The following is a 14,225-nucleotide window of genomic DNA, read 5'->3' as shown; positions in this document are numbered from 1 at the left end:
CAGGGGAGGGTAAGAGGCATACTTTTCCTCTTGTGCTATTGGAATTGAACTGTGTGTATTATCTTAAGCCTTTTTATTTAGAAAAATCCCAGGATTCCAGCTATAGTTCCATGGAGGGATTGTTGTTAGATGGGAGGAAGGACTTTTTAGGGAGTGGTAGAAGGCTTAAAAGGAGCTGGCACTCTGGACTCTGGTAACACTTTCCAGCAGGAACTCTCTAGAGATTGGAGGGGGGCGCTATCTTTTGGGGGAGCATGTTTTACGCAGGTGTGTTATGGGGGAAATGAGGCCAAGAGCACAGCTCCTTCTTGCTGTGGTTCCCCTGCTCCCTCAGGTTCCCTCCCAGGTATTGTTGGGAAGTCCTACCTGCTGTCTAACCTGAATCCCTCTTGTTAGGCATATTCATCCCCTTCTGCGTCTACTGAGGGTGGACAGAGAGGAAGCAGGAGTGGGTGGCCCTGTGAAGCAGGGATGCTCTTTCTCTCTGGTCTGTTCAAACCCTGGAGGACATTTCTAAGGATGTGTCCCTTTGTGGCTGAGACAGAGGGCCATCCAGTGACCTCCCACACAGGCACTCTGGGGGAGCAACCCCACCCTCTCCCATCCTCTTGGTCCTTGGGGTGGTACCTAGGGACCTCCTTGGCTGGGAGCATCAGCCCACTGCTCTGAGTTGGGACTGACCAGATCATGGATGGTGTTCCCAGGGGCCTTGGGGTGGCTCAGAGAGGTGGAAGGAGCCAAGATCTTTCCTCCCCAACCCACCCCCCACAGGTGGGAGTTCTGCCTTAGTGAGGCGTCCCCCTTTTGTTGCAATGGTGGCTTTTATAGCATTGGTCTCTTAGAGGGAGCCCGGTACTGCCCTCCTCTCGTTTAGCCCCTCCCCTGCCCAGGTACATCCACTACCACTAGTACTGTTGTTCAGTATTCAAGAGTCTTTATTAGACAGGAGATCGGACATCCATCTCAGAGGAATCTCAGCTCAGACAACACAAGAGAGACCAGGACGGGTGGGACGGACAGCTTGTAGACCTGGGAGCAATGGTGAAGCAAAGTCTTATCCCAGGTGGCTCCAGGTACAGTGGGCTGCCCAGGCTGGAGGCTAGGGCCTCCCCACTTCTCTCTGGCTCAAAGGCTTCTTGAAAGAGCTCTTCAACTTGCTAGAGTTTAGCCTTATCTTTCAGTCAATCAGGATGGCTTCTCAGAGGGAACCCAAGCCAGCTGGGTGAAGTAGGTTCTTCTTTTTGGTCTGAAAAGAAAAAAAATGTCAAGATTGAAAAAGGTTCTCTTTGGATGGAGACCTTAGCAGGAGGCAGAGGACAAGCATCCAGTGGCCAGGAAAGGCGAGAGACCGGGGAGGGCTCCACGTAAAAGGGGGCCACCATGACAATGGATGAGTCTAGGAACGTCTAGGTGCTCTACGCAGGGCCATGGCAGGGGTTGCGTGTGTGGAGGGGGAGGCAGAGAGGGCATGCCCAGGGCAGGAACTCAGATCCCAGACAGGTGAGAGGCTCGGCGGTGGCCCAAGGGACTTGCTTCAGGAAGACAGAAGGCATATTTCCTTGGCTAGGGACAAACCTGGGAAGATTTTGTTGACTTCTACAGCTCCCATGGCCTCTTCCCCAGTCCTGTCTTTTTTTTTAAAATGTATTTATTTATTTTTGGCTGTGTTGGGTTTTCGTTGCTGCGTGCGGGCTTTCTCTAGTTGTGGTGGGCGGGGGCTACTCTTCGTTGTGGTGCGCAGGCTTCTCATTGCGGTGGCTTCTCTTGTTGTGGAGCATGGGCTCTAGGCGCACGGGCTTCAGTAGTTGTGACACGCGGGGTCAGTAGTTGTGGCTCGCGGGCTCTAGTGCAGGCTCAGTAGTTGTGGTGCACGAGCTTAGTTGCTGCGCGGCATGTGGGATCTTCCTGGACCAGGGCTCAAACCCGTGTCCCCTGCATTGGCAGGCAGATTCTTAACCACTGCGCCACCAGGGAAGTCCCCCCAGTCCTGTCTTTAACCTGCAAGGACTGTTTCAGCATTCCTCAGACTTCAGTCCTGCACCTGAGAAGGAGCGCCCCTTCCTCCCCTGAGAACATGCAGAGAAGGCCCCCTGCCCATCTGGTCGTCTCTCCTCTCAGTCCCTCCGATTGTGTTTGGAACATGTTCTGCAGGAAGTCAGCACAGGGGAGGGACACAGACTATGCTTTGGGAGCCACCAAGTCCCATTTGAAGCCCAGCCCAACTTACTAGTCCTATGACTTGGGGCTCTGATTATGCCTTTGTAAAGTGGGGACAGTATCACCCAGTTTTCAGGACCGTTGGAAGATTAACTGAGACAATGGCTAGGAAAGGGCTTACACAAGCAAGTGGGTGCCAGATCAAGGTTAGTCCCTTCCTTCCTGGGGTGGAGGGAAGCTGTGCCTAGGAAAGAATAAAATCAATAGGGGCTACACAGAAATCAGGTGTCAGAAGCACAGCTGTGGGCACAGCATTCCTTTCCTGCCCCACCCGGAGTTGGGAGCCCCCAAAGTTCACCTCACCCGACTTCTCCAACGGCTTTAAAATCTGAGAAGAGAATTTCAGAAAGAGAAGGGGATCTAGGCCACACCGCTGCGCTGCCCAACTCTGCTCAGATCAGTGTCACCTTCCTCCTACCTAGACTCTCAGACTTTCCAGACTTGCCTCCTTCATCCCTGTCCCACCTCCTCCTTCCCTTCCCTGCCCCCAACCCCACCTTTGCCAGTCCCTAACCTTGACCTTGACCATACTATGGAGGGGTGGGGATGGGAGGCCTGCCTCACCCATCAAACTGGAAGCTCCCCAAAGGTAAGGACTCAGTCTCCCTCAGACCTGGGCTCCTTGAGGCCTGTGTCCCTGACCCCCTGTGGCCCTACTCCCAGCCTGGGCTGGCTCCCAGAGGCCCCGACGTGAGCCAGCTTCTCCTCAGTGCCCGCTAAGTCTGTTAGCCTCTCCCTCCACAGCTCCCTTTCCCTTCCTTGCTCCAGATCCTCAGCCTGTCTGGGAACCCTGCTAGCCCCAGGCTGGCTGGATTTGGGGGAACAGCAGAGGAAACTGGTGTCTCTCGGGGCCTGGGAAGGGGTGGTAGATGAAGCCCAGCGCAGGGCCCTCCCCTGGGTGGGGGAGGAGGAGTCCAGATGGAACAGTCTCCGCCTGGTACACCCTCCCAGCTCCAGACAGAGGGAGCATCTCCTAGCAACCGTACAGTAGCAGGGGGCTGGGAAGAGGGTGGGGGCTGGGAAAGCGGGGCGGAGAACAGTGATATCGTAAATTATCCCTAGCCCCTCCCTGCCAGCCCACCCTTCCTCAGTTGAGAATGGCCTCCTTTCTCTCTCCACCTGCTCCTCGTTCAGGATTCCCTTGCAAAGCTGGCCCCGGCACAGTGCCCCTTAGAGGTGCCCCTCTAGCTCAAGGTGACCATTCCCAGCCTTCTGCTTGAGCTACAGAGGGAGGGAATTCTTACCCTCCCAGGATCTCTCAGGGACCCTGCTGGAACGTCCCCAGTGGCTGGAGGGGGAGACTGCCTTCCACCCCCACTGCACCCGAGCTAGAAGACTATCACTTGCCAGTGGTCTCTGGCTCCTGCCTCTTTCTTTGAGTAGGGATGGGGGCAAGGAAGGGAAATTTCAAAGCATTTGTGACACTGACTCCACTTCTCTAAACAAAAGCTTTTAGACTTGGGACCTCCAAGTCTTTAAGGGGCACTTGGGCCTGTCACCAATCTGGCCAAGTCTCAGTTTCCCTATCCCAACAGCTGGAGTCCAGGAAGCTCAATAAAGTGACTAAAGCTGGGTGGCAGTTCCTTCCTTACCTCTCAGATGAGCCATGTCAAGCCAAGGGTCAAAGAACTGGTACTTCAGTAGTACAGATCTTGGTTAGACACTGGAAAGGACTTCCCAAGACAGCAGTAAGCAAGATCATGGAATTTCCTGGTTGGAGAGAGGAAAAGTCTGTCAAAGAAACAGGAAACTGAGTGGGAACCTCTTAAATTTTGCCTCATTAATGCTTTCTTATCCATGTTAAATAACACATAGAGAGTATTTAGCAGAGCCTGACATATAGTAAGCCTTCGTTTTGGCTATTTTTAAAAACCATATATTAATATGATTTTTTATTGGATGGATATCAAGAGGAGGGATAAATCCCCTGGAGACCTATCTCCCATCCTCCAGGAACCCCATGGGAAAATCCAGATATGAGATAGTGCCCCAAGTACAAGATGGCAGCCAATTGCCATGGTAACAGAAGAAGAAGGCGTCTGGTTGGTTGCGGGGGCAGTGCCGGGAAGCCAGCTGGTGCCAGATGGACAGACCCAGCAGAAGGTAGCCCCAGCTGGGTGAAGCTCATGACCCTGTGCCCAGGGCTCTCCCTCCATATGCCAGCCTCAGCCTGTCCCTTCCCTCCAGGCCTAAAGGCTCCATTGCTACCTGTGGGGATTCCTCCTCGAGACTCTTGTTTGTACAACAAGGGATGACTGCTTAGAGACAAAAGACCCTCCTGCTCAAAGTCTCCCTGGCCCACCAGCCGAGAGATCTAAACTGGTCTGAATTTGGCTCACTCCTGACGGTGCTGAGGAACCTTGAAATCAGGGACTTGGGAGGGTCCTAAGTGGCAAGGCTCGGAGGAGGTACCATTTTGTACACATTCAGTGGAGGGTCACAATGTCCAGCTAAGGTTCCCTCTGGAGAGCATTGAGATGAGGGAGCAGAGTGGGTTAGGGCCATGAAGGGAAATCGAGCTTCACTCCACCCCTCCTCTCTTCCCGGAATGGCTGGACAGTATTTACACAGGGCCAGCGGGAAGTTCTTCCTGAGAAGGATGAAAGAAGCTGTGGTCATGGAGTCCATTTCACCACATAGTTGTTAAAAACAAGTGCTTCCCAAACCTGTCTCAGCAAGAGGCTCACCTGCTTGAGACCAGAGAGCCCCAGCCAGTCCGCAGAGCCCCGCCACGCTTCCCAGACAGGGCTTCATCACGTTTTGCACCCAGAGTCCCTTCACTCTCCTCCCCAGCAACCCACTCCCTCATTTCCAAACTCCGGAAGCCTTCCTCGATTGTCCCCATCTGCCTATCGTGGCCCCTCTAACTCTGTGTCCCTCAGCATTTAGAATGGGCACTGGACATCTGCACACAGCCTTGAAAACACTTTCATCCACACCGACCTATTTGATCCTCAGGATAACCGTGGAAGGAAGTTAGGATCCAAAGACGTTAAGTGACTTGCCTAAGGCCACCCAGCTAGTCAGGGAGGGAAGATAGAATTTGTATCTCGACCAGCCTGTCCTATGCCAGAGTCGAAAACCAAAACCTCCTTCTTTTGCTGTTCTTCCTATGGCCGGAGCCCCTCTATCAAATCTGTGAGCGACCTGCCAGCTGAGGTGTGTCCACTGTCATTCTACCGCTTCCAGTGCCCCAAATCCAAACTTTTATTAGCAGGGACGGTGTACCCAACGGAGGGTTGGACGTAGGGGAGAAGGTCAACCCACACTGCCGATTAGCATAAGTGACACTGAGGCCAGGCAAGGAGAGAAACCTCCCCTGGGTGTGGAGACCGAGGGGACCTTGGACTCCTTTTCGGGCTCTGGTCAGTCTTGAGTTTCCACCCTCCCAACATAGCCCTCCCTGCACGGGGAGCTCTGTGCAGAGCTGGAGGGGACTCTATGCTGGAAGGAGAGGCTCCGGGCGGGGCCAGCCGCAGAGGCACTATGGGAGGGCATGTACAGTTGGGGAAGGGAGGTTGGACAGGCCTGGCAGGATCGGAGTTACACCTGGAAAGACATGGGGCGGGAGCAGGGGCAGAGCCTTGGTGCTGGAGGGGAGCTTGTCCTGGGAACGGCTCTACCATGGACGGCCTCACTGTGAGACCTGGCCAGATCTCAGCTTCTGGTTCCTTCGAGGACCTGGCTAAAGCTTGAGGCCACCCCTCACCCTCCCCTCCTCCAACCCCATTCCAGCCCACTCCCAGTGGGCCCTGGGAGCTAAGCCCCCGCACCTGACATGGCCACTTCCACAGCTACTCACAGAGAGGTCTTTGTGCAGAGGCTGCGCCTGGGGGAGGGGCGGTAGGCGGCACACCCACTTACATTCCACCCTAGTGGCCGGCAGTGGCATCGTCACCTCCTCAGCTGTCTCTCCAGCCTCTCACCCCTTCTCTAGGAAGAATCTCCTCAGAGCCTTGGCCCACCCCTGGACCCTCCCTTACCCCTTCTCCCACTCCCTCCTCCAGGAAGTTTCCAGGACTGAACTTCTCTGTTCTTCACTCCAGTCCCCAGAGGTCCACCTCCTGTCCTGACCTCAGGGCACTCACTGTGCTGGGGACCAACCTTGGCTTCTCCACATCTCTTCCCAGGGAGCTCCCCTGAGCCTGCCCCGACCGTGCAGGTGTGTGTGTGGGTGGAGAGGCCGTGCAGGTGTGTGTGGGTAGAGAGGCCGTGCAGGTGTGTGTGTGGGTAGAGAGGCCGTGCAGGTGTGTGTGTGGGTGGAGAGGCCGTGCAGGTGTGTGTGGGTAGAGAGGCCGTGCAGGTGTGTGTGGTAGAGAGGCCGTGCAGGTGTGTGTGGTAGAGAGGCCGTGCAGGTGTGTGTGGGTAGAGAGGCCGTGCAGGTGTGTGTGTGTAGAGAGGAGTGAGGGTGATTCTAGAGGGGGGAGAGGCAGAGACCCTTCTTCAGGTGGCTCCCACTCCTCTCACATTCCTCTATTTGTTCAGAACCAGCCAAGAGCCAGTTAAGCATCTGGTGGGTGCTGGGCTCAGCGGGCAGCTAGCTTCGGGTTTCCCCCTTCATCCTGGGGGTGGTTATGTGCTGTCCCCGAGCCATACTCTGCACTCAGCACCTCTGAGGCTGTCAGCTAACTGCCCAGTGCCCCTATCAAATCCAGTCTCCCTGGTGAAGCACATAAGGCTCCTAATAACTGAACTTCTGCCTCCATTTCCCATCTCCTCCCAGTCCAGACTCCCTCTGAGTGACACTCTAGTCGCCTGACACAACATGCTCTTTCCTACCTCCTTGCCTTCACATATGCTGTCCACTCCCCACCATGCACTTCGTCAGACACCTTAGACTGTTAGCCCCTGCTTAACTTTTATCACTTTTATCCCCTTTATTTTATCACTTATCTTTTGGCCCCCTCCAGGAAGCCTTCCTTAACTCACCTAAGGTGTCCCAGGGCTCCGGCCCGCATGCTGCAAAGCACCTTGTATAAGTCTTCAGGGCAGCAGCCTTTACACTGTCTTGTGATTATTCGTGTCTGCCTCCCCCACCAGGCTGCTAGGCCCTCAAAGCAGCTTTGTATTCCACCTTCCTCTTCAACATAGCACCTGGCACACAGTAGGCACGCAATAAATGCCTGTTCAGTGAATGAGCTGACATGGAGATATGGGTAAGGGAAAGGAAGGCATGGATGTGAGAAGCGCTACTGAGGACGAAGTGATGGGTTCTGATGTGACCGATCTGGATGAAGGGGAAAGGAAGAAGGCAAAGCCAGGATAATGCTCAGGATTTGCACCTGAGGACCTAGACGTTTAATGATGCTATTGATAGAGGTGGGGAAGCAGGAATGTAGCGCAAGACTGAAAGCACAATGCCGAGTGAGTAAGCATCTAAATGCCCTCCCTGTGTTTGGGGAATGGCCATCTCATGAGTTTTGGAGGGAGGTTGTACTTATAAGCCACTACAGAAGCCAAAAGCACAGGTACTTTCCCTGGTTTCCTTGCAGCTAGGGCCTGGTCATGCGGTCCAGGCTTAGCCAATCAGAGGCACCACTCCAGTCTGATCTGGGAGCTAATGACAGGACCACAGTAGTTAGGGTGCAAATCTGGAGTTTAGAGAAATGAGTGAGCGTTTTAATTCCAAATGATGGTTGAAATGATAAAAGTGAAAGAGCATGAGTGGAAAGGGAAAAAAAAAAAGAGCTGAAAGCAGAACCTTGGGAAACAATTCTGGCTGGAGAACTGATCTACCCAGAGGACTGAATGACTAGAACCCAGAATGAATAATCGGGGATATAACAGGGATATAATAATAATAATAATAATAATAATAATAATAATAATAATAATAATAATAATAATAATCAGGGATATAATCAGGGATATAATAATCAGGGATATAACAGAAGAACCAAAGGCCAAAGGAGAAGACATCAGTATGAAATGGATATCAGTAGGAAATGTTCCACAGAGGTCACCAGGCTTGAGCAAGGGCCATTGGGTCCAGCTGAAGAGTCTGTGTGAGAGGCTGGAGAGGGCACAGGTTTCACCAGTTATGAAGGTGGAAGCCAGACTGCTGGGCTGAGGAGAGAAGACTTGGAACTTCACCTCAAGTACATAGCGAGCGGCCCTTCACCGACCCCAGAGAAACCCTCAAACTGACAGATAATCCTGCCTGCCCACACCTTACCCTCTCCCCCTCCCCTTCCTGCTGATACTCCCACTTCTGATTCTTCCCGTATTTTTGTTTTACACTCTTCATAGTCCTCCAAGTTCTCTAACCACTGGCACCCATGAGGGGTCTGGAACTAAACTCAACACAGAGGCCTCTCTACCACCCCTGATCCTATGTGAGGTTCATGTCTCTTCTGGGGCTGCCATCCCTCATCTCTCCCTCCTTCCTTCTCTCCCCATCCTCTTCTCACAATTCCACTAGTAGGAAGACTCAGCAATGTTCCTGGTCAGCCAGAAAGTCCTTCTTATGGTCTCACCTCCCTCCCTGCCCACCAACCAAGGCTGGCTCTCGGCCCACACCTGTCAGAGGCGGCCATTTTATAGGCGCCAGCTACCTAAGATGGTGGCCTCCCTCGCTCCCTCTGCTTCCGTTCCCACAGCTTGCCTCCTACCCTTGCCCCTTTCTTTCTGAAGCCTGAGCCCAACAAGGTGGGGGGCCAGGCTAGGGAGCCAAGGCCGGAGGAAGCAAGACAAAAAAGGACAGAAAAGCCGGCCCCTTGGCATCTCTCTTTGGCATTTGAGTGTAGCATAGGGAGGGAGGGCAGAAGGGAAGAAAGAAAGTAGTGTGAGTTTTTATTTCTGTCTTCTTCCTGCCACCTCCCCCTCCAACACACACACTTTGATGAAAACAAAATCTCTCCCCTTTTCTCTCTTCTCCAACCCCCCTCCCCATTTTTCCTGGCTTCTACCAAGAGCCTCCTGGAATGCAAATGAGTTGTATTATGCAAATGTATGCAAATCAGGCTTAACAAGCGGAAGGAGGGGGCAGAATGCCTAATGAGTAATGGCGGAGGGTACAGATGGAGGGTGGCAGGAATGACCCCATCTTCTCTGTTCCCACAGCCTGGGGGCTTGCTAGGGGTAGTGAGGTGTCCTTCGCTTCTGGGAAAGAGTAGGTGAAGGCACCGTTGCTTCAGTTGAGAAGGCCTAGGATGGCCTTGGCTATAGGTGAGGAGAGACAGGAGAGCTTGGGGGGAGAGAGGGTTAAGTACAAGGGACTCACTTACACAACCTTGCCCATAGACTCTGGATGTACCAGCCTCCCTGCCTGTATGGTCTGCTGATGGCTGAACCTTCAGCTGAAAAGAGGGTGATGCTTATGCATGCCATGGCTTGTGCATCAGAAAGGAGGATTCCCAAAGGAAGATTCCCAACCAGACCCAGGTTCTTCCTGGGTGGGGGGGCGGTGCAAGCTGTCTCTCTTTGTGCTTTGGAAGGTGGGGGTTGGGGTGGTTGCCATGGCAACATAGCATGGAACACCCACCTCCCCAACATCCAGCCCCAGAGGACCTAGAGAGTTGGGGGCGATAATGGATTGACACCCCCGATGCCCCCACCACCTGGCACTGCCAGCCGGAGATGGCGGCATCAAATCCTAGAAAGAATGGCCCCTTTGTTTCCAGGCTTGCGGTGTTGGGGGAGCAGGACTGGGCACGCAGAAGGGCCTTTCCCAGGCCCCATTCCAGTTTGCGTGACTCTTGCTGGCCTCTGGAGACTCCTTGTGGACATCCACTGGCCTCTTTGCCCTGGCAGGTTGTTGCCCCCTTGCCTTTTCTCCCATGGGCTTACCAGCTACTGCTAGGTATGCCTTCCGCTGTGCTTCTCCCTGAGGCCTCCCTTCCCAGCCTTCTCAGACAGAGAGAGCAGTCAGTTCCATCTCTTCCTGGCTTGTGTGGACACCTCACATGCCTGGACATGCATCCTGTGCTTTTTTGTATGGGGGCAACCTGTGAACTCTACCTACCTGCAGTAGGACTGCTCCACCCAACTCAGGCAGGGAGACTCCTTAAGGAGGTATCAGACACAATAAGCAGGGCCAGGCTGGAAACCAGGAGCCTGGATCTTGGCCTTTCCACTAACCAGCTGAGTGACCTTGGTCATACCTCCTCCACTCTCTTGGGAATCTGTAAAATGAGGGCTATAGAGCTGATGCTATCTAAGGCTCTACCTGATCCATACACTCTGTATCTTACATGAGCTTAGGTTAAATTCTTCCTGAAATTTAACCCTCAACCTCCCTACTGCTGGAGCCCTCTCATTCAGACTCCCCAAAGGGGACAAACCCAGTTTCCTGGAGACGGAATGGCAACTGCCCTCAGCCTTTTCCTCTCCCTGAGACTCAACAGGTGCCTGCAAACAACTCCCAAAGATTAAAAATTCTAGAGTCTTTGATATATAACCGTGCAGACAGGATCCCCTCCTAACCCTCCCAAAGGGGGTCAGCACAGCGACCTCACTCACCGCCTGGGAGCTGTCCGTGGTGCTGGATACGGCTCTGGTGCCCTTGTGGAGGAAAGAGGGTGGGAGGGTGGTGGAGAACCCACCCACCCACCCCAGACGAGAAGCTAAAGGGAAGAGAAGCAGAAACATTTGGAAACAGCAAGGAAAGGGGCAGATGTATTTCTGAAGACAGTTTCTCCTCTCTGAAGATCTCCAAATAGCCAATACTATTTTGGGGGAGGAAGAGATCAAGAGTCAATGAAACTCTGAAACTCACACTCCTTCATCCCTAATGATTTAAGTGTCCCGGATTAGATCAGTCCTCATCTGGATCCTACTTGGAAATCCACAGGGAGATGGAGTCATAGTTTCTGCCCTTGGGGTAGAGCTCAGGTTGAAGTAGTGGACAGGTTACAGACTTCTAAATTCCATCCTAAATTCTAAGGCTCCTATGAGGAATTTAGTAATAAAGATGAGGAAGATACACAATCTGCCTGATAGTATTATAGCTATTAGGAGCTTGGGGGGGGCGGTGATAGAAAGGTAGGGAAAGTAGGAAAGGGTATGTGTGTGCCTGCTTGCATGTGCACAGGTGTGTGTGTGGTGTGCGTGTGTGTGTGTGTTTGCGCGTTTCCCAGGCAGAGAGATGAGCTTATATCAGTGGTTCTTAACCTTAACTGCACATTTAGAAACACCAACAGACCTTTTAAATGATACTGATCTAGGCCTCATTCTCAGGCACTCTGGGATACGCTGGACCCAAATATCAGTATTTTCTAAAAGTTTCCTAGGTGATTTTAGTGCATAACCAAGTTGAGAATCACTGGTCTGGAAGAAAGCAAATAAGAAAAATTTCAGGGGTTAAGCCTGAGCAGCTGGAGGAAGAGGCAATGCTAGGCCCCCTGAAGAAGGGAATGAATAGGGAAGAGAAGGACAAACATATAACCTCCCCTCTCCTAGGAGTTCCCAATGGCCCCAAGCCTGGCCTGGAGACCGACTCAGGTGTTGGGCCTGTCTATTCTGTGCTGTGGGAGCTCAAACCATTCCAAGGCAATGAGATGAACTTTCCCCCCACCCCAGTCCCTTGTGCAGAGACAGGGAATGGGTGCAATGACCCTGAGGGCGTGCTGTTCCCCTTCACCCAGAAGGTCCCCAGGGAGGCAGTTGTGGAAGGTAAACAGCAACAATGGTCTCTTTCAGTGTCCAGATTCCAACCCTTCAGTCCAATTAGCAGACACAGCAAACAGCAATTCAGCTGCCTTCAGCCGCTGTCATAACAAACTCAGAGCAGCCTTAATGGGGGGATTAGGGCAAGAGGAGGGGGGGGTGTCATTCTGAGCCCTGGGAGAGCCTGGGTGGCAAGGAAGGGTTCCCCCTTTTCTCTTACCTCTCTCCTATCTAAATATGCTCTGGCCCACACTTACCTTCCACAGCCCTGCTCCTCATTCACCTCAAAGCTCTGAGAATGTTTTTATGGTTTTGTCTACTCCAATGATTTTAAAGCATTAACCTAAACTCATTTAACAACTAAGGAAGTTGGTACACCCTGCCTCTAAATGAGACAGTGCTATAACCACTCAAGATCTCTGAGGTCTCAGTAGCAAAGGAAGGAAGATGGAAAGGTCAAAGATCCCCAGAACATCACTGTGGAAAGGAGGTGAAGAAATAAATATCAGTATTCCAACTCCCAGACCTTGGGAAGTACAGACCTCAGAAGGACTTCCAGATGTGGAAGAATGCAGAGGGGCCTGTGCTCTCTGGTGAGTTATCAACCTTGGGAATCAAGAGTCAGCAGTTGGGGGACTTCCCTGGTGGCACAGTGGCTAAGACTATGCACTCCCAATGCAGGGGGTCCGGGTTCGATCCCTGGCCAGGGAACTAGATCCCACATGCATGCCGCAACTAACAGTTCGCATGCCGCAACTAACAGTTCTTATGCCAAAACTAAGGAGCCCACATGAAGCAACTAAGACCCGGAACAACCAAATAAATAAATAAATATTAAAAAAAAAAAAAAAAAGAGTCAGTGGTTGGGAAGGTGGGGGGTTGGGAGGCAAGAAGACAGAAAACAACCCCCCCCCCTTTTTTTTTTCTGGCTGCACTGCGTGGCATGTGGGATCTTAATTCCCAGACCAGGGATTGAATCTGCACCCCCTGCGTTGGAAGCGGGAAGTCTTAACCACTGGACTGCCAGGGAAGTCCCCGAAAACACCCTTTCTGAAAGTCATTCAGTGATGAAGAAAAGTCTGCATACTGATAGACAGAACTCTCTTTGGTTCATTAATTATATCCACTACCTAACTGGTCCTTTAATTTAATAAACTCTTTTTAGTAACTCCAGAAGCTTAATAGAATAAATTTGGAATTATCATTTACACAGCCATACCCCTCTATTTACATAAGTCAGTTTACCAATCTTAAGTACTCTTACCAATACATGGTAAGATCCATTAAGGAGAAAAAAATACAATGGTCATTCTGCCACGTGGACTCCAGCCACTTCCCTTAACAGGCTTCCCGGGGTCTGTTCCTCCTCTCCCCAGGCTTCAGACACTGCTTCCTCAGGTCCCAAGAGTCCCTCCTCAACGCCAAAGCTGAAAAGGAGGAGGAATTTTCTCAAGTTTAAGTGTTTTGAGATCCTCAGTCGAGAATATGCCAAAAAGCTGTCCTTTTTGCACTCTGAGATCAATCATATGCTTTCAAACAGTCGTTTCAAACTGTAGCCTTTAGCTACTCTGCAATCTAAGAATTACTCTTTACCTGTGGGTATCATAACATATAAGATCTTTTATATAGAATTCTTCATTTGCTCCATGTAACAACCCTGAGGATATAAATTCTTACCCCCACTGTACAAATACCTGATCTGAGGCTGGTTAATAATGGCACCTAAACATAGACCTTGGTTCAGTCACATTTGCTCATTCTCTTTCATTCCCTAGCCTTTCTGATTGTGTTGATTCCTATTATTGTAAGGACCTTTCAACAAAATCTTTTTGATGCCTAGATTGGAAAAATTTTGTCCCAGGGTGAGGGTGTGAGTGAAAATGTAAAACTTGAGACAAATATTTAGAAGAAAATTTCCTTTGAACTCCTGGACTCAGAATTCAATAGGGGAGGGTATTGGGATAAAGGGCTGAGGAGAGAAATAGGTAAAGAACCTAGCTTAAAATTTGTTTTCCAGTAGGAATAGGTGGATGTAGCAAGATCCGAAGAACAGAACTAAAAATTCTTGGACACAGAAATGTGATGATACAAAAGAGAAATTGGTAAGGCCCTTCTGTGCCCCTTTCAACCCAGCCTCCACGCATCCCCATTCCATCGGTTCTCCTATTGGGTTTAGCTGGAGGAAGTGTTATCTGGTATAAAGGTTGGGGGAGGCAGAAGGCAGGACTCAGTGGTGTCACTGTGATGTCTGCATTTGGTAAAACCCCCCAGATCCCAGGGTGTCTCTTCCTCTAGTGGATTTATAGCTATATGTAGCCAGGAATCCCTAATCTCACATCTGAGCTTCCTACCCACCATGGATCACGCACATCCAATCTCATACCAGGTCACACATCACTCAG

General features: G+C 51.6%; 2 protein-coding genes and 1 long non-coding RNA gene across 13 annotated transcripts in view; 2 read left to right on the top strand and 1 right to left on the bottom strand.

Moving 5' to 3' along the window:
- Nucleotides 1-14,225, top strand: part of RHBG (Rh family B glycoprotein) — a 64,157-nt gene that overhangs the window by 42,768 nt on the left and 7,164 nt on the right. The gene's annotated exons all lie outside the window — the stretch shown is intronic.
- Nucleotides 913-14,225, bottom strand: part of LOC309622725 (uncharacterized protein) — a 48,973-nt gene continuing 35,660 nt past the window's right edge. For 5 of the 10 annotated variants that reach the window (XR_014241070.1, XR_014241072.1, XR_014241073.1 and 2 more), the window contains 2 exons: nucleotides 3,810-3,927; nucleotides 913-1,246 (listed from right to left, as the gene is read on the bottom strand). Coding sequence is in view for 3 of the 10 variants with exons in the window: in XM_082378827.1 (XP_082234953.1) it covers nucleotides 3,855-3,927; nucleotides 10,678-10,719 (115 nt within the window). In the remaining 7 variants the exon portion in view is untranslated. Of the gene's footprint in view, nucleotides 1,247-3,809; nucleotides 3,949-7,146; nucleotides 10,341-10,677; nucleotides 10,720-14,225 lie in introns of all 10 variants that reach the window. The other 5 variants (XM_082378827.1, XM_082378825.1, XM_082378826.1 and 2 more) reach the window with 3 other exon arrangements.
- LOC309622770 lies at nucleotides 4,005-7,140 on the top strand. The gene is made up of 3 exons (XR_014241122.1): nucleotides 4,005-6,379; nucleotides 6,547-6,566; nucleotides 6,621-7,140. It is a non-coding gene; the product is annotated as an uncharacterized lncRNA (long non-coding RNA).

The sequence above is a fragment of the Balaenoptera borealis genome (assembly GCF_965194805.1).
Source record: "Balaenoptera borealis genome assembly, chromosome: 1".
NCBI lineage: Eukaryota > Metazoa > Chordata > Mammalia > Artiodactyla > Balaenopteridae > Balaenoptera > Balaenoptera borealis.
Note: the sequence above shows the minus strand (reverse complement) of the source record. Positions and strands in the feature narration are given on the sequence as shown.